This window comes from Sabethes cyaneus, chromosome 2, assembly GCF_943734655.1.
Source record: "Sabethes cyaneus chromosome 2, idSabCyanKW18_F2, whole genome shotgun sequence".
Taxonomy (NCBI): Eukaryota; Metazoa; Arthropoda; class Insecta; order Diptera; family Culicidae; genus Sabethes; species Sabethes cyaneus.
Window position 1 is genome coordinate 150,895,308 of NC_071354.1, and position 23,626 is coordinate 150,918,933.

General features: G+C 37.4%; 1 protein-coding gene across 2 annotated transcripts; it reads left to right on the forward strand.

Annotated features, from left to right (window-relative positions):
* Positions 1 to 2,619: 2,619 nt before the first annotated feature.
* LOC128733805 (acetyl-coenzyme A synthetase) lies at positions 2,620 to 23,330 on the forward strand. Of its 2 annotated transcripts, XM_053827610.1 has the most exons (7): positions 2,620 to 3,338; positions 20,185 to 20,380; positions 20,446 to 20,679; positions 20,734 to 21,197; positions 21,256 to 21,424; positions 21,487 to 21,676; positions 21,739 to 23,327. In XM_053827610.1, exons 1-7 carry the CDS (start codon positions 3,028 to 3,030, stop codon positions 22,179 to 22,181), a joined length of 2,007 nt encoding a protein of 668 aa, XP_053683585.1. In that variant the 5' UTR covers positions 2,620 to 3,027; the 3' UTR covers positions 22,182 to 23,327. The 2 variants fall into 2 exon arrangements, with proteins under 2 accessions (XP_053683585.1, XP_053683584.1); XM_053827609.1 differs by having other exon boundaries at positions 20,446 to 21,197; positions 21,739 to 23,330.
* The last annotated feature ends 296 nt before the right edge of the window (positions 23,331 to 23,626 follow it).

Sequence of the window (23,626 nt, forward strand, 5' to 3'; positions counted from 1 at the left end):
GGTGCCTAATATAGTATCTCACTTCAATTTATCTACCTAGCAGTGTTAAATGAGCTTGTACATGGTCAATATTCTAACTATTTCGGGTTATATAAATTCAGATAATTTTTTACTTTCTTCGGAAGCATTACAAATAGTACAGATGTATTTTTGGGTAAATATAGTATCTTTTTTCACTTTATCTACCTAGCAGTGTTAAATAAGTTAACTTTCTCCTCCCAGTTGACCTCAAGGTACAACACTGATTCAACAAGCCAGGCGTCGCATGTTATAATTTCGACTGGAAGAGGCTGTAAGACTCAATAGGATCGAAGCACTAGTCTCGCAATTTTCCTCTATTTTAACAGGTGCCTTCGAAGAAAGACAGAATTTACATTTAATTTCAGTATGTTTTCAAATAGATCAGTGAAAATAGCTGCTCTTGAAATCACAACTGTGTTAACAAATAACCGGTCATACACCGACGTTAGTCGTTGGTTTTTGCCCTAATTCAGGGACAACAAATAATCCTAAATTCCTATCGTTAAAAGAATAGAAATTGGCGAACCGAAATACTTTTGAAAAATTTAAAAGGTAAAGCATACTTTTATTAAAAATTATTTACGAGCGTCTTAGTAGAACTCACGAAATATCGCGAACTAATTGGAAATGAATTCCTTTTAGTTCTACTATAATTTCTGCAGAAATTTGCCACGCTGATGAAGGTTGCAAGTCGTAACCGAAAAACGCGTATGAAAGTCAAATTATAGTAGAACTAAAAGGAATTCATTTCCAACTAGTTCGTAATACTATACTTTTATTGATTTTTCGGTAGAGTTCCCACAATCATGAATTTTTTTCCAGATAGTATTTTTCTGGATTGATGAGTAAATTTGCTTACATTAGCATAAAAAAATATTTATTTTTCAATACTTGGCTCAACAGCTATGAATTTTTAAAATAGGAGGTGTACATGAAAATCGAGAAATTTCCATTTGAGTTTTCTAGGAAAACACGATACCATGAATTTTTTAAATATTGTTTCATGCACAAGCCCTGAAGTCGTGTACAAGGTTGCATAAAATTCTGAAACATTACAATCCAGTTTGTACGCTTCTTTGGAAAAAAATACCCTCATATTTATTGTTAAGAAAAACTTAATTTTAGGATGCTAAAAATTTTGTTTCTGAAATGCATGAAATAATAAAATATGGCATAAAACACAACATTTAGATTTGACACAAGTGGTACGTACAGCCAGAAATTGGTTAAAACGTGGGCGAAGCGCGGCGCCACTAGCGGCGATTCAGTGAAGCTGATAGGCCGAACCACGATCATTTGTAGGCCGAACTAAGATCAAAAAATTAAAATCGTATTTTCTCAATAAGTCGTAATCTCGCTTTTTGTTTGGAATAAAACGATCCAATAATGGAAGAATATAGTTGAATCTATATTTTAAAATTGTTTTCAACCAATACTTCACAGACTAAAACACTTTCTAGGCGTTTAAAAAGAGAGCTTTGATGACGACATTAGAAGCCGCTTTTACATATGTTATAAATTTAATTATTTGAGATAGTTACATTAATTTTTATGGCAAATATATGAAGGCAATGCATAGGAAAATATTATAAGCTGCTTATAAAATTATTTTACCTTTAAATCTGTAAATATTTAATGAATTATCGATGATTATGCTAATAGGCCGAACCAGGATCAGTTTTTGCATAGGCCGAACCACGATCAATAACCCTAGATATTTATCAAAAACAGCTGGAGCTGATAGAAAACTGATGTCATATCTGGAGTTCGAAGACTATTTTACGTGACAATCAGAAGAAATTGTGTCAAGGTACGATAAATTTCTTTTTTACTATTGACATGTTGACTTTAATCGTCTTCAAGAAGATATTGGAAAATACTGCGTAGTAGAAAATGGTCAAACATGAAATAATTAAACTGAAATTACTCGAGTTAGAGAAAAAACCAGTTTTTTATATTCACATATGTTTGAGATAAAACTCCAAGCTTTCAGAAACGGCCAAGTTTGATTTTTCTCGTTTGCCCCTTTTTGAGATATTCTATTCCAAAAAAGACTAAAAAAACACAGGAAAAACGTTAGAACTCGTTATACGTATGAGTTTTCAACATACAATGTTCTACAAAAATATGTCTTTTGATAAGATAACACACTTTGTAAAACATTATGATGCAATAAATCCACTGCATTTGAATAAATCAGCGAAAAAATGATTTTTGAGAGGTCTTGTTGTAAAACACTCTGTAAGTTAGAAACGCCTAAAAATACGCCTACTATGTCTTTGGCAAAGTTACTTATATAATCTTTAGCTACAACTTTGTCGAAAAAATTATCCTTCTATCTCTTTCTTATAAAAAGTTATTATCGATTATGTGTTTACAAGCCAAACTGGAACTTAGTCGTTGAATTCGCATTATTTGTCTTTTAGAGTTGAACAACTTTGCTGAACATTGTGGGGAGCTATTATAAATCGCTTAGCCGCAAAAGTAAGTTTCCACTTAACTTTCGTTTCTGGACCACTGTGCATTGGTCGCATCACGCTGAGTATAATTAATTCGCAAGTCATAACGTTCGTCTAGTTAGTTGCTGAGAACCTACGGCTGGGTTCGGACGTATTTGCAATACTCCTAGGACGAGGAAAAACACATGTTATTGCAGTTCCGTGTTCAGTGTGTACTGTTAGAATTTAGTATTCCTGAGAGCCAAGCGGGAGAATAACGTCGAGGGAAACCCAGTTTCACTGAGTACTTCACATGCGCGCAACATTTCTACTCGTGCTGCATGTACTGAGACTGCTGAAGTGCTGAGAGTGGATACAGTGGCAGGAGTAAACACAGAGAAAACATTCGCTGAACGACCGTGAATCGATTAGGGTAGAAAACACAGTTCGGTGCAATATAGGCTAAATCCTGTTTCGGGAAAATATCGTGTGCGTGACTAATATCGTGGTGATATTTATTTTGCTCTGAACGACTAGAAAATTCAGTGAAAAGTTGCATCCTAACAAAATGCCTTCGGAACAGAAGATTTTCAATCCGCATCCGGATGTAGCGGCCAAGGCCTACATTAACAACATGGAGCAGTACGGGGAGTTCTATCGACAGTCCATCGAAAATCCTGGTCAGTTTTGGAGCAACGTGGCGAAGCAGTTCCACTGGGAAACTCCCTGTGACCCGAAAAACTTCTTTTCCTTCAACTTCGACATATCTAAGGGGCCTATTTTCGTCAAATGGATGGAAGGTGCTTCAACTAACATTTGCTATAATTTGCTGGATCGAAACGTAAAGAACGGATTGGGCGATACGGTGGCTTATTATTGGTGAGTTTCAGTTATGTAAGAACCAAAGTTTGATCCTTTTTGTGGACAATTGAGAGTGTCCTTGTCTGTGCGAAGGTTGGCAAAGGACGGAGGAAGAAGCCTGCTTTTCGCGATTCAGGAAAATGTATGCTGCTGTTCTGCTTACGTCAGTCATTGATTTTTTTGAGTTTCGCGATTGAATGTTCATAATTGCCTTTGTCTGCTTGTCAGTTTTTTTTTTGGTACGACAATAACAGAGCAAGTAGGTACATTACTAGCGAACAAACACTGTTTTCAAAGCCCATCATCCAATGCACAAAAAGCTACCGCATTAAGGTAGAATTTCCAACCGTCAGCACGTTGAAATTAATGAATAATTGAACTGCGCCTCGACCGATTAAAAGGGTGTTTTTTATATATTCAGGTCAGTTTCAAAACCGACGTGTGTTCCGATGAACACTAAGCCAAACAGTGTCGCAAATTTCGTACTCTCGATGCTGTTTTATTCTGCATACGACAGTAAAGGAGTTCAAGCAACCTTTGCTAACTGCATGCTAACGGCTGGGTAATATGCTTGTAGGAACACGACAAATCTTTAACACCACTACCGAATCGTTGATTCGGTAGTTCGAAATGTTGATGTAATCGTCAGACTCGGCAATTTGTCTATGTTGTCAATAATAAGTCGTGTGACAGACTTGGAATTGGAAAGCGAATTTTAATTTGTGATCGACAGGATTGTGCCGGATTTACGTCCTACAAAGTGGGTCACAACTAGTTAGTAATTTTGTCTATGTTGGGAGCTTTTATAAACATGTCAAATATTACCTTAACTGCAGTCTAATTGTTTCTTGTTTTTACTTTAACAATGATTGGGCGTTGGTTGTAGTTTTAGATATTCTCTCTGACCTACTGTTAAGGTTAAAAGGTTTAGTGCAGTTACTGGATCGCTTCATGAATCCAAAGTAATAAATTAGGTATGTGCTTAGAATAGATCGCGGGCTGTTTTTCCTTCCTATAACGTCGGTTTGATGCACGACAACACGATACTGCAATGCCATCCATCGACGTTCTAACCGACAAGGTCAAGTGCTGTTCTAACGTGCGCATGCATTAATCGTACCTTGGTTAGGTACCGAGTGGTAGCACCTGCTCTTAACGAAACGCGCTATGTGCTCTTGATTCTAATATAAAACACGGTAAAAATCAGAACAAGGAACGGCTTTTACTAGCCCAGGGCTGCATGAGGTCAGTGCCAGATGCAGTGTAAAGTGTTTAACAATCGGATGATTTTGAGCTTTAGTTTGCAGTATCTATGTTAGATCGAATAATAATAAAAAATAGACATATTTATAACTGTAAATCTTTGAAAATCTTTGACATCTATCATGAATACAAAAAAGGATGTATTCCACGGAACTAAGATTACATTATAAGCTACTGAAACATTTAAAAGTATTTTCGTAATGTATTAGATTGTTTTATGTATGCATAATGTGCTAACGTATCGTCTGATGATTGGTTTCTAATTAGTGTACGAGTTTATTTTGCGTCAATTTTAAAACATCCATTTGTCCGATAGCACCAAATAATCATTTATGTCTCAAAATGATTTTTTTGCAAAGTTTATGAAATTTTGAAATAATTGAAATTGACAAAGCCGGAAAGTATATTTTTTACACTTTATAAATACTACGTGGGCCATGCTACAACACAACTTGACCCTGCAGGCAGCACGCTGCAGAATATCCGTTAAATAACGTTTGCAAAGTCTTTTTATAATTACAAAACTAGTAACTAAATTTAAGTATTTGTATCACCATTGAGTGAAAATGGCTTTGGTAAACGATTTTCGTTCAACATCGCAGTGAAAAATATTATTTGTGAATTTAAAGTCAAGTTGTTAGCTTTTCCAATTGACCACTGAGCGGCATTCTATTCCGCCGAAGTTGTTCCACGCCGCACAGGAATGCTTAAGTGTATGATCGTTTTTCGGCCACTTCCCGTGGTCGGATCATTACAAATTTAGTATCAAAATAAGAGGAAAAGACTGCAGAATCAAAATCTGAAATAAAAAAAACAATGGTTTTTTCAAAATTTTTGGTCGTTCACGTCCCCTTAATGGAATTGAACTTCGTCAAGTGAACCATGAGAGTGATCTAGGTATTTTACTCCACACTATACATTTAATCTACATCGCAAATTGATTATCTCAAAACCAATTCGTCGGCTTTGCTCCTTCTTATTTTGCAGTTTAAATACCCGAGTAATTCATGGTGTCTCAATAACTTCCGATTTTCGTCAGCTGTACGCTTGGAATCTTCCCAAAGGGTGCCTGCAGCTCATAGTTCATACGCTTGCGCCGCTCTCCGTTTTTCGTGTGTACTTCAACAACGATATTCCGCAACTCCTTTCGTTCGAACGCGACAAGTTCACGTTCTTCCAGGCATAACATGGCTACAGTCTCCAGTCCGTAGAGGACTACCGGTCTAGTTAGTGTTTTATAAATTGTCGGTTTTGTACGGCGGCGTGTGCTTCTTGATCAAAACGTCTTGCGAAAAGTAAAGTAAATCCGCCTTCCAGCTTGAATATCCAGCTTCCAGCTAGAGCTGCGAACGGACAATGCTTGGGACTAGATGGACAGGCATTGTAAATAGCTACAGCTGAGGGCCTATACTTATTTTTGACTGCGTGCAAGAAGTGAAAAGGGCAGTCAACCCTTTCTCTCCGGGGGCTACCAATCGAAAATTGTTTGGCAGTGGCAGTATAAATAAGCACTTCAAAATCTTTTTCATGCCTGGTCGCTGCTCATTTGGTTGAAGTCCACGTTTGCCAGTTAAATTTTCTTTTACATATATGCATGAAACGTATTAACGTTACTTGAAAAGGTATTAAATTAAGGTATTACTTGATTTCATAAACATAACATAAAAGTTACTTCCGCAAACCGAATCACTTCCAATTATCAGTTTTTCTGTACGTTATCAAAATTTGAAAGTTCTGAATGATGATGGGAACGTTAAGACATCATGAGATAGCAAGAAAGTTGGATTCCCATCAAAAAATTTACGAATTTTAATCCTTAACTGTAAGAATCAACCACCTGTCCGTCTTACCCACAGTTCCCCTACGTGATTAATCATTGTGTAATCAACGGTTCCCTTTATGTTACCTTTATGGTACTCTCCGCTTAGATTCAAAATTTAGCGGATTTGGTGTGCCTTGTCGCCTATGTAATCTATAGTCTCTGTAGGTGCCATTACTGGTGGTTCCTCGCCATGTTTTTAGAGTTCTTTCGGGAGTCTGTCTCCGATAGCTTAATTGATCTATAGCTGCCTAGCTACTCCACAGATCTCCTCAAAAAGCCTGGGCACTACTATCGTTCTTGGGCACTCCCACGTTGGGCTTTTGCCGATCCTTTTTCTACACCAGTTCTTTCAAATTCTTAGCGTCTGTTTTGTGCTGGAGTTCGGACGCTATGCCCCGTACCGCCATACTTCGTTCAGTCATATCTCTGATTGTACAGCAGAACGAATGCGTTCTGATATTTTTCAACATTTTCGTTTCGATCAAGTTTCCTTTACCGTTTGGAGCTGCCAATGACTGCTAAACAGTCAATTGACTAGCAGTTACCACACTAACGAATGGCAATCGCGATATCGTATGAATCATTACCGTCATCCGGGGATGCTTGCAACACTTTTGAACTTTGACTTGGTATAACTTTCTAAGTGTACCGTTTAGGTCCAAGTGTAAGTAGCCAAAACTAGTATAGTGGTCGGTACTTTTGATTTATGATTATGAGAAAAAATATCATCTAAATGAATCTGTCGAATGAACCGAAAATAGGGATGTTGCGAGTTTCCCACTACACGGGGTTACTTGCAACACTTTTCTGATTTGGCGTTTCTTATGATTTTAAATTTGATTTCAAACCGCGAATGACTATTTTTAGATATTTTGAGAACACTCATGTCGCTTTTTACGCGAAGGATACGTCCCGCGTAAATTCCGAAATTCGCGTAAAAAACCGCGTAAATTCCAAAATTCGCGTAAAAAAAACAAAATTTCGTGTAAAAAAAACTTTGTGGATTTCAACACTACGAGAAAAAATAGACATTTTGAGCACATCCGCATAAATACCAAAAATCGCGTAAAAACGCGTTAATTCCGAAATTCGTGAGAAAAAAACCGCGTAAATTCTGAAATTCGCGTAAAAAAACCGCGGAAGTTCCGAAATTCGCGTAAAAATAGTCACGTAAAAAACAAACAAACTTCAGTGTATATTTCTAGTAAAACAAGAGATACTAGAGGCACGTTTTGTTTCTCAATTTCGTCTATCGCTTTTTCAAAGATATTCGGTGAAAATGCAGCATGTCGGCGAACTCCACCATTGCCTTTTCAAGGCACGTGGAATTTTACACAATTCTAACTTTTCTGGAGATGGCTGGGTGCTAATTCCGTTATCGAAATTTGACCTTCTGTTTTTATACGACAGACTTCGCAACCAGCTGTTAGAATACAGGACAGTGCGTGGTCAGTACTACGATCCTATTGACTCTAACAGCCTCTCCCAGGCGAGATACGAACATACTACGACTGGCTTATTAGACCAGCGTCTTACCTCGAGGCCAACTGGGAGGGTTCTGGAGATGGCAGTAGACAAAATAACATCGTACAGATGCAAATTTACTATGTGCATACTGTCTATTATGATAATTATCTATTTTACAAGTGTTGCAAGCCGCGTCATATTGAAAGTAACAACACGAATTCATCGTTTCTTCTGCAAGTTCAAAATATAAACAAAGCTCGAAGTTGCTATTTGTTAGTTTATATGATGCACTAAGCGTGTACAGGAACCAAACGATAAAAAAATAATTTCATATCAATAAACTGACGCAACTTTGCATATCCAATTTTCCTACTCTGAAAGGGAAATTAGTTTCCAATCGTATAAAAACAAGTAAAACAATGATATAATGGATTAAGCATAACTAAACAATAGGTAAACGTCCTTTCTTTAAAACGGCATTGGCTGCAAATGGTTATGTTAGCAAACAAATGTATAAAAGCTGCCAAAAGCGCGAAGCGCCGAAATGTTGCAAGTAACCCCGATGTTGCAAGTATCCTCGGATGACGGTACTATAAAAACTGCTCCCAGTCAGTTTGAAGTTTACACTCTTCAATATGAACTGTTGGATTCCCTTGAGAGGTCACATATAGATTGTAGGCTGCAGTCTCGCAAGTGGTAGATTGATACATTCAAATGGTCGTTTTGGAAGCGCAAGTTGAATGCAGAAAGCGTACGCATTCACGCAGTCACAGTCAACTTGCAATCCCTTTGAAACCTTGCTCCCACGTTAACTTCCGTTTCGTTTCCTTCCGTTATTTTGCCATTAAGATGCTCATCGAAGAACTTCTTTCACCTATCGACGCTGACACCTGTTGGAAACGTCTTTAAACTGAAGCATTGTCAGAACGTATCTTCAGCCTATTTTCCTTTTTCTTCGTAAAATAAACATTGCCTATGTATAACTCTACAATAAGTCGTAACTATTTTCTCAGAAATGTAAGTAATCTGCTGTTTTTTACTGAAAGAACATCAAAAGTATCTGTTCTTCTACCAGAACTAGGTTTAGGTCGAAGAAATGGAAGCAATCGCTTAATAGGCTAAAAATATCCTCTTTTACCCTTACATAGGCACATTGTGAAGTCCAAAGAGACTAACGCGATTCACTTTCCGTTACTTAAATCAAATATTTTATAGCAATTTAATCCCCTCTGATACAATTAGTAAGACATCGTTACTAGCGCTACAGTGGAATAAAACATTTAAGTAAGGAGCGGCAAAAGTGCGATAGTCTAAAAGTGCGATTCAATTGCACTTTTGAATGCTGAGTTACGTGTAAATGTTACGTGAAAATACGATATCAATAGGAAGATATTACTTGTTGAAAAATTGTATCAGTGTTTTACATCACTCACATATCTCTTTTGAAAAGGCGGTTTAAAGAATTTACAAAATATATTTCGCTTTTCCATAAATTCCATCAAACTCCGTCAAGTGCCTAGCGGGGCAAAAGTGCGATTCATGGATGAGGGAAAATGCATTAGTAATTATATACAGTTTTAGACATTGTATTACATATACTAGAAATAGAAAATCTGCAGAATACTGTGTGCTCTACAGATGCTGGCCGAAGGAAAAGAGTCTCTATCTGCTAATAAAACAAAAAAAATGTTTGGAAAAGTTTCGATCTGATGGAAGCAGCAAGCAGCGAAAACATATCGCAGATTGAAGATATTATGGTTTTATTAGCTACTGATGTGCTAATTTTATGGATGCAGGCTTGCAACTTTTGCCCCGCTGACACTTGATCAGAAAAATGAAGAATTTATTTTGCATAACACTATTACTCCAAATAAATATAAATAACAGAACGATTCTTCAGCGAAACCGACACCGATATGAAGAATGCTCTTAGTCGCCTTTTTGTTGAGAAGATAGTACTAGTGTATAGTGTTACATCTTTTTGAAAATAGTATAGGATAAGGGAGTATTTTGAAAAGGGAGAAGTGGAGAACCAATATTCAACACCCTTTTCGCACCTGTTCCAACGTTTTAAGGTTTAGTGTTTAAATGTATTCAGCGAACTTTCTTGAAATATTTTTTTGAATTTGTTGACACATTTGTAATGAACTATCAATTTCATTCGAATGCTGATTCGATGTAAACAAAATGATTAAAAACATAAATAAATACTAGCAACTTAACATTTCCTCGATAACCTCTCGAAAAGGGAAATTGAACAAATCAAACTCGAGGTGAGTTGAAAACTATTTACGGGAAAATTTATTGCATACGGTAATGTGACTTTGACTGTAGGACGCCTACCCGCGCGTAAAGGCGCGCTACTGCACGTGATGAGTAATCATTTACCGTTGCTTAGCCCGTCCGTGTCGTATCAGATTACTATCACCAGGTTATTAAATAAATTGTGATGCGATTATCACAAAATCGTGACCGATAAGCAGATTATACAAGTACGGATCGTAAACAGGTCATCCATCATCTAACATTGTTGAAGCATAAGGTTACTAGGAGCTACGCAGTTTTGAAATTGATAGTTATATTCATAAAAATTAATTACTAGAATAGGAAATTCTATCAATTTATATAAGTCGCTCAAACTTTTAGCTTTTTAACTATACAACTACTAGCAGGCGTATGAAAGTCACTTGAATATATTTACAAACGCGTCGAATCAAGTGGGAATCACATAATGTAGATAAACAGGCGCGCGTCGTTCGATTGCCCGATAGGTTTAGGTAGTTGTCGAGGGCAAAGTTGGTCGACGTCATCCGATTATGGCCGGAGAACCAAAAGCTTTTCGTTTGGATAGTGTTAATAGTTTACAGTAGAATTATGCAAACAATTGGAATGAAAAACTAACGTGCTAAGAGCAAATAGGTAGTATACAAACAATGATAAAGCAATAATGATTGACGCACGTGGTTGAGTTTGAAGAGGTAGTTTTTGATCACTCTAGTCGGGTTGCCTCGAAGAACAACAATGATGAGCTGAAAAGTCAGTCGTCATATCTTCGAATATCTTTTACAACTATGTTTTGGTCACTAACAGTAATCCCGTAATCTTCACAAAAATAACCAATCTAATTATAACCAATAACAGTTCTCAGGTGATATTTTCCAGTAAGTATATTGCGAAAACCAATTGAAAACTGATCAATAATCAATGAACAACGGTTCAAATAACTAGAAAAAAAAGTTGATGTCATTAAATGTTACCGATATATGATTCGTAACTTTGAACCATTACTGACACGTGCAGACAAAAAAGTATTAATTAAACAAAACTTGCAATTCATAGCAGAAAAAATGATCTAGCAGAAGTGAGCGAGGGATATGTTAACAACATAGTGATAATTGTCCGTCGAACAATCGACTCTCGTTCGATTAGGTCTGACTTTCGACGGTCTAACTGGGAATATATCAGATTTTTAAAGAAAGGGTCATTTGCCATAGAAATTCGTACTCTTTCTTATGCATCTAATGTCTCAAATAAGACACTAGATTTCATATTTACTGTGACGGAAACTAAGTCTGTGAAAAATTGATAACTTTCTTAATACACATTGATAACTTAATAACACAATATCGCATTTTAACAATATTTATTTAGGCAAAAACATCAATATCCATCATATCAGTGCTTGTTGACAAGGGATACTTTATAGTCATTCCAGTCGGACGTGATTTTAGCTTCATTGAACAAACGCCTATCTTCTCATCTGAGGTAATTTAGATTAGAGTTTTGTAGTGTAGTCATTACAAAACGTATATCAGCTGAGGAAAACCGTGTTTACTATCAGTTTCGAGGCCCTGAGTAATATATGACTAACACAAATGATCAAAAACAACTGGTTATCTGAAACTATCCTGGAAAAAAACATTCAAACCTATTTGAATGGAACTATAAAGCACCAACGGAGTCCCAGATCCCACTTACGCAAGGACTCGGGTTTAAACCTCATCCCCATAGAAGTCACGAACGACCAAAACTGCCAAAGCGACTATAGTAAAATACAAAAAAAAACTATAGAAAATATAAACCGGTAGATTTTATGGAAAATTAAAAAAAAAATCAAACTTGGAGCTCTTTGGAAAATACTAGGCTAGAAAATAATTCATACATACTGGGTTTAGACAAAATGTTTCGAACATGAAGAATTTTGACAAAATTCATGCGGACGAAGTATTTGTAGATCTGTGATGGCCAGAAGCACACTATTAAGGAATATGATTAAAATTGATTTTTTCCATCGCTTGTATTATTTCTAGTACGGTAATTCTCTAACATTTATGTTTTATCCAAAAACTACTAGAACACGTAATCATATACAGCATCTACACATAAATCAAAACAAATTGTACAAAAGATCGGATCGGATGGAAAAGATCGAAGAAAAGCCCAATAGTGAGAGTGAGAAGTAAATGATATTCATATTATTAGCGGGAAATATATATTTGCCAATATGAACTTACAGTGAAAAGTATGATTACATTTAGCTCAGACGCTGCGATTTTTCTGGGTCAGGTACAGTCAATCCACAATCATGGGTCACACACAATTATGGGTCATTTTAGCTTTTTCTGCTGATTAATGCGTGAATATTATTCGAAGTGATTGATAAAATTATTACTCGTAAGTGACACTAATAAATTGATCAATCATGAGGTGATATTTAAACGCTAATCAGCAGCTAAAGCTAAAATGACCCACAATTGTGTGTGACCCATGATTGTGTTTTTACCTATATAAAAACATTTTTCCTAGACCTTTTTCCGTCCTTCCTTCTGCTCCAGTTCATGCATCTATTCATGTTTTTGCTTTTGTCCATCAACGTACTTCATTGCGCCTTTGCTTATCCACAACTCCAACGGGATCGGACCTGAAAGAACGATTCAATGCTAAAAAATCTGACAAAATGATGCTTTTAAATGCGAATTACCGAGATATATGACAAATTCAGTAGCTGTCCAAATGGCCCACGGCTTATATTTACGGTTACCACTATAATACACATGAATCAATGCCAACATAATAAACATAAACATGACCAGTATCGCAGCTCCCCGATAGAGTATGTATTTTCGAAAACGTTGTATGTAATTAGGGTTGTGATATAGTACGCCATTCAACATGCAAAATGACAAAGCCGCATAATACGCAAACTGGAGAATTAATGGTACGAGGACATTGTTCTCAACTGCAAAAAGTGATCAAGTTTACAAAACATAGTCATAGAGGCGGTTTCAACAGTGAGATTACTTTGTGGTAAATATCTCAATGATGCAAAGATCACAAAGACGGGATTCAGGACGGCGTACAAAATTGCAAATTTCCGATACCAGCGTATATCCATGGTTTGTTTATGTACAGAATCGAGACAACAGAATCCACTAAATCTCAACTTGTCCGCTACTGCTCTGCTGGTGCTAAACAATCGACTGTCTGTAAAGAAGATGCTAGCAATTGTTGTATCGCATTGTTTCAAAAGTGGAATTTAGCGCTAAACCGCCTTGTTGCCAAACGATTTTGTATTTTCGGAAAGGGTCGCTCTATATTTTCCCAGTAAAATTAAAAAAACAATAAGGCGTTGGGTTTATGGAAATTTTTGCAAATACATGTGGGATATTTTGAAAAAAGATATCAGTGAGCAAATTTGAAAAACAAACATGAGATTAATGATACAATATTTATAGGTATAGGTATGTATGATCGGTTTGGAACGTTGGTTCAAATTTTTTATTTCAGTCTTCAGAGGTATAGACCTTATAGCTAGAGACCGGAGAAAGCCATTTTTGTCTCGACTACTTTTGATTGGTATTTAGCTGATATGTTGCATATCACGCAATAACTTGAAAAGTTGTAGGAAATAAGGTGCATTTTTAGAAGAAAAAAACTCTAATAGAAACATTTTTGCGAAAATATATAATACTAGCTGACCTGACAAACTTCGTATTGCCACAAATTAAACTATGTTGTACATAAATCCTGAACTGTGGATGAACTTTATCACAATCTCTAGTTTTGCTATTTTTTAGGAGTTCATGGGTGTTTTAATACAGTAGACTCTCGGAAAAGTTAACTCTCTGAAAAGTTAATTGTTCAGAAAAGTTAAGCGAATATCAGCTCTCATGCAACGCTCTAAAAAGTTAATTTTTGCCTTAACTTTTCTGAGAGTTTGAATTTATTGGTTGTCCAAGCGTTCGTCCACGCACGTGAGTTTACCTTATATCTTTATTTCTCATTTTTCGGTTTATTGTCGCCTTTCCACAGTTTCATACAGAGTCGCATCATAATTGGGATTAAATTAAACTTTTGTACTGGACCGTCGCAACAATTGTTCAATACGAGCATATAGTTACTTCAGAATTATTGATAATGTACTGGAAAAGCGCAAACTCAGATGAATTTTAAATGCAAAAGAAGGAACAGCAAGTAACTAAAAATAAGCGCGAACATTATCAAAACGTAGTCGCAGAAAAACAAAAGTAAACTAGTGTAACCGATTATTTTAAACTTACTGAAAGGAACTAAGTATTATTTCATAAAGATCTTGCTACATATTTCTTTCCATTACAACTTCCAAATACATAAAAATGTGTATCCTATATCCCGGAATGCATTTTGCGCTTTTGTATTTATAATTTTCAATGATTTTTAGGAATACTCGGAAAAGTTAATAGTTCGGAAAAGTTAATCGACCAATTCCCCAATCGATTAACTTTTCCGAGAGTCCACTGTATACAAATTTTCCTCACAGTAAAATAGAAAACAACCCCCTCATTGCTTAGCCTGCCAATTCTCGATTGACCATAAAGCGGAATATAGAGTTTCGCAGAATACCATTTCGCGAAAAACCTTACGCGGGATGTACCATTTCACGGAAAATCTTTTCGTATAAAGTACCATTTCGCAAGGGTAACCCCACTGAAGGAAATAATAGAGGTTACCTAGATAGAGGTGATCTCTACGGGGGGCCTACATTAGCCTACAAAAACACCCACATGCCAAATATGGTTCCATTTGATTGATTAGTTCTCGAGTTATTAGGAAATTTGTATTTCATTTGTATAGGAGCCCCTCCTTCTAATATGGGGAGGGGTCCATATTCAGCGTAGAAAGAATTCTTGCCTCCAAAAACCTTCACATGCAAAACTTGGTCCCGTTTGCTTGATTAGTTCTCGAGTTATGAGGAAATTTGTATTTCATTTGGATGGAAGCCCCTCCTCTTAAAGTGGAGAGGAGTCATAAGTCCCCTTCTAAAGAGGGGAGGGGTCTCAATTCACCATAGAAAAAATTCTTGTGTATGTATGTATGCACGTAACCAGGCTGAAAAAAAACCAGCAGCAATCGCTTACGCGTATCTGCTCTTGATGATGGTTTGAAAAACACACAATTATGATCACGTTTACTTATTCTACAAACTAAACAGCTGTGAATATGCTATCACAGAACAATTCTACTTCTTTTTATCACGGAAGAACACAAAAATTCCCCTCTGATATGAAATTATAAATCAATTTTCATTCACTAGCCATTAGCAGCATTTTGTTTTTAATTCCAGCATATGGTGCGTTATTTACACTACTACCAATATATGAGGCCTGAAACGCCTGAAATGCTTCTATCGTGTTGACATAGTTGGTATTTGAGTGACAAATGGCGCTAATGTATATGAACGATTCAATGATACACTAGCGCCAGCAGCAAGCTGTTGTCACTGCAAAACTAATTATCTTCAATGAGCTCGGAATGTAGGCAATAGCGAGAAGTTATCCATCAGTCTCTTTTTTCTTGTGTCTTTTGATCTGTTTTTGAAAAGCATTTAATCGCTGTGCTGGCTATTTCGGCCTGTCGGATTTAAAAAAACACATACACCACTATAGAAAATGGGCTCAATTTAGCCGCAGCGACTTCATCATTTCTCGCGACTATAACTCAAATTCAGTAACGTTTTATTAAGACCAAAATACACGCCGATATTCAGTAAATATTATTCTATCAACTGGTATAAAAATCTTGTCTCGAAAAAATATAGTTTTAACCAACGTATTTCTTGAATATTGTTCAGGCTACCGCTTAATGGGCTGGAAATACCTACCCGTACCCTATATGAATATACATTATATGAAGATATATAGACAAAAACAGAACAATCTCACCAGCAGTCCTTCGAATGGAATAGAGTTGCATCATTTGAGTTTACATGAGTGCTTCCATTTTTAATTTAATTTTTTCTTCTGGTATCCATGAGCATTATTTAAACTTTCTTCGGCCCGAGTTTTCACTATATAGTAGGAGGTGCTTACTTCATGAGCTAAAACGAAACAAATCATTAAAATTACTTATGTTAAGCTTACCTATTAACAAGGTCGTGTGGCTCAGTCGTCATCCAAACCCGCAGTCAGGAGGGCGGGAACCACCCATCATCGCACCTCCTAGCTTGGCTACTCAATAGAGCATTACCGGGTAAGGCCACGTGGAGGCGCTAGGTAGGGGCTTGGGATGGCTGGAGCTATGCTGGACGCTTCCTCATTTGCCTTCCCCATTTCAAACCATAGAAAAAATTCTTGTCTCCAAAAACACTCACATGCCAAATTTGCCTTCCCCATTTCATACCATAGAAAAAATTCTTGTCTCCAAAAACCTTCGCATGCCAAATTTTGTTCCATTTGCTTGATTATTTCTCGAGTTATGCAGAAATTTGTGTTTCATTTGTATGGGAGACCCCCTCCCCCCTCTTAGTGGGGCGAGGGGTCTAATCATCATAAGAACCTTTCATGGCCTCAAAAACCTCTACATGTAAATTTTCATGCCGATTGGTCCAGTAGTTTTCGATTCTATAAGGAACATCCTGACAGACGGACAGACAGACAGACATAAATTCATTTTTATAGGTATAGATAATGTTTTAATAAATGTTATAAATGACTTGCTTCATTTTTTTTTAAAGATTTATGAACCGAAGTCGAATGAAGACCTATTTATAGATACTCTTTTCTTCTACTTTCAAAAGATCAAACATATCCAAATTTTGCATTTTGTTTTGTTAAACCGAAAAAGAAAATAATTTTTACCCATCATTTTGAACAAATTTTCTTATATAGTAATGGCTCGATTTTGTCACCCCCATGATGCATTTAGAGTTGACAAAAATGGAATAGTACCAAAACTACTGAAAATCGACAAAAAAATTATTTTTATTTTTTTGTTGATAATGTTTAACAAACTGCTTATAATTCACGTTGACCACTTTTAGAACATTGAAAATATCATTCTAGCTCTCTGTGGACATTTGTTGCTTTTGTGTCTATATGGTCAATTCTTGGAACTATTTTAACTCTTGATCCAATCATTTGCCTTTTAATTAGCAGGTTCAATCATTGTTGAAAAGCATTACAGTTGGCACGGACAATATCCTGAGACATTTCATCTCAACTCTTCCCCAAACGTTCCCTGAAAGTTAATCCTTTGGTGCTCCCTAGTTGCATAGAATGCATAGAAGCCGAGAGGATTCAAATGAAGCGAAAAGGCAAGCTACTTTTACGAAGAAATAAAATCCAGAAAATTGTCCTTACCTTAAGCCTGTGAAGCTTTCGCCTGGTGAGGCAATGCAGAATCTTGTTGGAAGTAGTATGGTGCATGTTTATAGTATTTTTTTTGACGATGTCCAAACATCCCGACGAAACCCTGAAAACTTTTTGGAACCTTTGAACAGCCAGTTAGTTCCGAGTAATATCAGAAAGATGTGCTGCATATTTCCGGTCATTTTGATGGTTGTGGTGATCCTGTAGCAGGAACAGTTTTTTTTGTCCGAAAACAGTGTTTCCCAATCACAGTGCCGCTTGAGCAGTACCTGACATCTTTCGACTCTTGCAACCTTCTGATTTTCAGTCAAACCGTGCATCCGGATACTTTTTTTATAGAATCAATCGAAGAGCAGTTTTCAAAATATTGGGCGTCTCACGTCCAGACTGATCTGGTTTTCGTCGAATTCGTTCTCTCACTCGTTTGATGGCTTCCTTACAGTGCGTTTACTACCAGGTTTGGGGAGTATTTTTTAAGAACCGCACAGTGGTCCAAGTAGCGGAATACGTGATCGTGTGATATTGCGCCGAAACTTGAAGTTTTTCGCATGTAATGTCTTTAGGTATATTTCTGGGTATAACAAGCCCCTTCTTGTGAGAGAAATCTTAATTTCCTTAAAAGTAAGATACGAAATTTATTTTCTCGTATATTTGAGATACAGGTTTAGACAAAGTTGTCGTAAATATCAATGCAAATAACTTCGGAAAAGACACCATACTTATATCTCTTCATCGGAATTATCTATGAAGCGTTATTCGTTATGCGTTATATATACCCTGACTTAATCTGGTCAACTTTTACGTGTTCACAGTGTTCTGGAAAGTTGTTTATCTTGATAACCAGGTTTGGGGAGTGTTCAACGTTTTTGCAGAACATTATTATACGTTATTTTTAGAAGTTTCGGTAAAAAATAGTACTTCTTTTAGCTTAAATATTTCCCAAGGTGGCAAATGGTGGCAGACCAAACAACTCCTACTTAAAAGTACAATAAAAAAAACCTGTAAAAGCAACTGCCTCCGTCTCTGTCTCTGTCTCTGTTTGTATCCTCAAAAGTTATAGTCGTTTTTAAAATCCATCTCAGTCATGTTTACAGAACAATTAAAATGTACCATTTTGTTAACCGTGACAAACTTTTTCTAAAAAGTTAAGTTACCAGCAATTTTTTGCCTATTTTCGATTTGTAGTCTTAAAATTATTTGACGCAATTAATAAGAGAAAAGCTTCCAAATGCCTATTTTGTTCAATACTTTCGATTGGTGTCTTTTCAAAAGATCACATACATAATGGGTTGGTACCGAATTGCCGAGACACAAATGGTCGCATCACGAATGGCCGAAACCCAAATGGCCGAATTTCAACAACAGTCACAGAAGGCCGAATTTTCTCGGAATGACTAAATCTCGGGTGCTTTTCATTTCATTTTCATTTCAGAGTTAATAATGATCTCCAATCTGCCAGATCCTCTCTCGAAAGACCAAAAAACCTCTTCTACAGAACCGAGATTACTTTATATCAGAACAAAGCACGTCACAAAAGCTTCTGAGGTCTCGCCCGTATGATTACCCTAAGGTTCGTTAAGTTTAAACAAAGCAATAAGTGCACTTAAGTCTAATATATTGAAGAGCAATGGTCCGACAAGTCGGCCTTGTGGTACTCTAAATGGAATGTTAAAAGAACGAGAGCATGTGGATGCGGTGCGCTCCGACAGTAGCAAAATTCATCAGCCTTTAGTAAACAAAAATGTTGTAAGTACGGGTTCGACTACTTCAATTTGAGCATGCAGACTTACCAGAAATCCCATAGGGCTGCCAATCTAATCGCACTTTACGAGCCTATGGGCGCAGCGTGGGATTATGGTTTCGAGCTTAGATTTCGACACACGTCCGATCACTTTGACTGCAACACAAGAAGCCCCGACCCGCTTGCCATTACCAAACAACTCCCTCTTGCCAGCTTTAGCGGAACTACCTTCCTTGCGTTATGCAGAACACCTCTGCTCTCGGTCGGATCGCGCGATGGAGGCATTGGTGACCACGCGTCTCAATAAGGGGATTTTATTTTAAACTTCACCAATATTTCGAACCTATCTCCTAACATGCAAAAACAAATACAATAATTTTTATCATGATTTATGTATAATTAATATGGGACATGGTCACATGTTAAAATGAGTAGTGTCTTCTATCTTCCAATTACTGAACCGAAGAATTCCTTCTTCTCAACATGGACATTAGAATGTCGAAGGTCAAAATACAATTGCCATAGAATTGCACGGGTTTGTCTTATAGATTTGTCTTTTTGGTAGCTTTTTGGTATGCTGAAGTTGAAGAATTTGACCTCAACACGCTTCCATCGGATGACTTTAATCTTATAATTATCTAGCACTACGAAACTGACTCCATGTTTCGCTATATTGCTATTTACTACTGTGCTTGATGATTCATTTGAAAGACCTGTAGGCCAACTCTCCTGCTTACGCTTTCTCCCCTCACTTACTTACAAATCTACGAGTGCTTATGTCCCTCAATAAATAAAAAATGGATCTAATGGGCAAAATTGTGTAGATGTCGGATTGTTTTAATAAAAACATATGCACAAATCACTCGTTTTCAAATAACAATTTTAATTCCAAACACAATGTTCTACACATTCTCATTAAATTGGTTCAAATTATTCCTCTCACAGGGAAGGTAACCATCCGGATGACTACAGCCGGCTAACCTATCGCAAGCTGCTGGAGGAAGTTTGTCGTTTCTCGAACGTGCTAAAATCACGTGGCGTCCAGAAGGGCGATCGGGTGTCCATCTATATGCCGATGACGATGGAACTTCCGGTGGCGATGCTAGCCTGTGCTCGCATTGGTGCCGTCCATTCGATTGTCGTAAGTTTCTATTGCAGAGCTCTACATCATATCAAGGTTAACGATTTCTCATTTTCGTCAAACAGTTTGCCGGTTTCTCGTCAGATTCGCTGGCAGAACGAATGCACGATTGCCAGGCCAAAGTACTGATCACAGCTGACGGTGCATGGCGTGGTGAAAAGATTCTCCATTTGAAGGATCTTTGCGATCAAGCAATGACAAGGTCGGAAGAGATGGGACACCGCGTTGAGTCGTGCATCGTTGTAGCGCACATCAATCGCGTTACTCCAGGAAAGCAGGACTGGGATGGTGTATTCGATGTAAGTGGACTAGATTTTAATCTTTTGCAGCTAAATTTGATTAATGTTCACCAGACTCCCTGGACTGACGACCGAGACTATTGGTGGCATCAGGAGATGGAAGAAGCTGAACCAGCTTGCTATCCAGAGTGGATGGCAGCCGAAGATCCTTTATTTATGCTCTACACCAGTGGATCCACCGGTAAACCTAAGGGAGTGTTGCATACAACAGCTGGTTATCTGCTGTACGCTGCTACCACGTTTAAAATTGTATTCGACTACAAACCTCATGATGTTTACTGGTGCACCGCTGACATTGGCTGGATTACCGGTCACACCTACGTACTGTATGGCCCGCTAGCTAACGGCGCTACTTCGGTGATGTTCGAAGGCACTCCATTCTTTCCAGATAACGACCGCTACTGGGAAGTCATTGACAAGTATAAGGTTACACAGTTCTATACGGCTCCTACGGCAATTCGGTCGTTGATGAAATATGGCGATGAACCAGTGCTAAAGCATGATCTGTCTACTTTGAGGTGAGTTTGCCTTCTTATTCCATCGGAAAGCGTTGCAATTTATTCTATTTATGCACAGAGTTCTCGGAAGCGTGGGTGAGCCTATCAATCCTGAAGCATGGATGTGGTATTATAAAGTTGTTGGAAAAGAAAAGTGCTCTATTGTGGATACTTTCTGGCAGACCGAAACCGGAGGACACGTGATTACACCGTTGCCGGGAGCAACACCAATGAAACCCGGATCGGCAGTATGTAACTTTGAGCGCTGCATATTTGCAAAATAAATCATCAATTCACTTCTCTCTTACAGTCATTCCCATTCTTTGGAGTGAAGCCATCTTTGCTGGATGAGAGCGGCAATGAAATCACTGGCGAAGGAGAAGGTTATTTGGTATTTTCACAACCGTGGCCAGGAATGATGCGGTCATTGTTCAATAATCATCCACGATACGAATCAACGTATTTCTCCAAGTTCAACGGATATTATTGCACTGGCGATGGTAAGTTACATTATTTTCGATTTTTCTTGGGGTGTTTTCAATATAAGCCCTTCACATTAAAGGTGCTCGACGTGACAGCGATGGGTACTACTGGATTACGGGTCGCGTAGATGATATGCTTAACGTTTCCGGTCATTTAATGTCTACAGCGGAAGTCGAGTCGGTGCTCACAGAACATCCGCGAGTTTCGGAAGCAGCAGTTGTATCTCGACCTCATCCTGTCAAGGGCGAATGCCTATACTGCTTTATCACGCCCAATCAAAATGAGCCTTTCGACAAGACGCTTATCAATGAATTGAAGGTACTGGTACGGGAACGGATCGGTCCCTTCGCGCAGCCCGATGTAATCCAGAATGCACCGGGTTTGCCGAAGACTCGGTCTGGTAAGATCATGCGAAGAGTGCTGCGTAAAGTGGCGGTTAATGATAGGGAAATCGGAGATACCTCGACCCTGGCGGACGAGGCCATTATCGAGCAACTGTTCGCCAACCGGCCAACAGCTTAAAGCGGCGTCTCACACGAAAGATCTCATAAATTCTTTGCATCAACTGCTATTACCTTAACACGATCTGCGACGAGTTAAGTTTAAGCGATATCAGCCGATACAGATATTAGGCTCTAGAATAATCTAAAAAGATACAAGTAGCGAACCCGGCTCGTGACTCACGCATATATCGGAAAGACTTTATCGGAAACTACTAGAGAATGGTGCTAATAACTTGCGATGGGAGACTCTACAAAAGATTAGCGAAACATTTACATTATAACAATTATATCTATGTTGTCATGAGTATTCAGAACTCATCTGCCAGATTTTAGCATTTGATAATTTGTGTGCTACACAGCATTCAGTGTTGAGTGGAAATGCGTGAAAGGACATCACATTCCTCCAAAAGTGACAAAATGAAAAGAAAATCGATTGCGGCTCGCCGATATAGATGTATTCGTGCTTTGCATAATGTATGTTTTAACTCGTAAGATTAGGATTTGTTTTAGTAAAACAACAATATGAAGTTTGAGGATAATTCGTTTAAAACGAATCTGTAACAATGTAACGTTGCTGGAAGTACATCGAATGGTATGCAAATAACACAAACTTAAACTATTAAGAAGTAGAAACTTTGGCACACATTTTAGTTTTTGGTAACGCAAACGCTTTTTATGTTCTATATACTAGTTACTCAATAAAAGAAAACACATAATGATATTATTTTCTCTTAAAACCCACACACACCATTTTTTATTTGATCCTCACAAAGTAAACTCCACAACTATCAATGGTTACAACGTTACGGTTTCTATATGTAGCTTTCAACATCGGAACGACATTTTCTCATCACTCGAATACATATCATTTCCTTTACTGGTTGCAACCTAGGATGAAGGAAACTAATAGCTGTAAGTATATGAAACTCAACTACTCAGCAAAAGGTTACCAAAGAAATACCACGCATTGGCTGACAACATACATATCAAGATGGGGTGCCTGAATTAACGTTTCATGCCACCAAACTATAATAACTATAGAATATCAGAAATGTTAATTGTGCACATATCATACAACTGATAAAATTTACCTTAAACAAACAATTAGCCACGGAATACGATTTCAAAACTGTTATTGTTTGATAGCTTTTAAAATGTTCGTAGAACAGTAACTATGTACCGTATAATAGTAATAAACGAAAAATGTAACATTAATGCACTGACTGATGACGATGTTGTTTTGCTTCTATTATTACAATATAAACCCGTTTCACGAAGTAATTCACGAAGTCTTCAAATATTGAAACTTTTGTGCTTGATTAGTTGAAAATTGTAAAAAACTTTTAGAATTAAACTTTTAATATCTCGAAATAGTGGACAACCGATTATCTTTCTTTCCTGTTATCGACTTAACATTTCTTTAGTAAGCATTTACTCCTGCCATAAAAATAATAGCAAAATTTC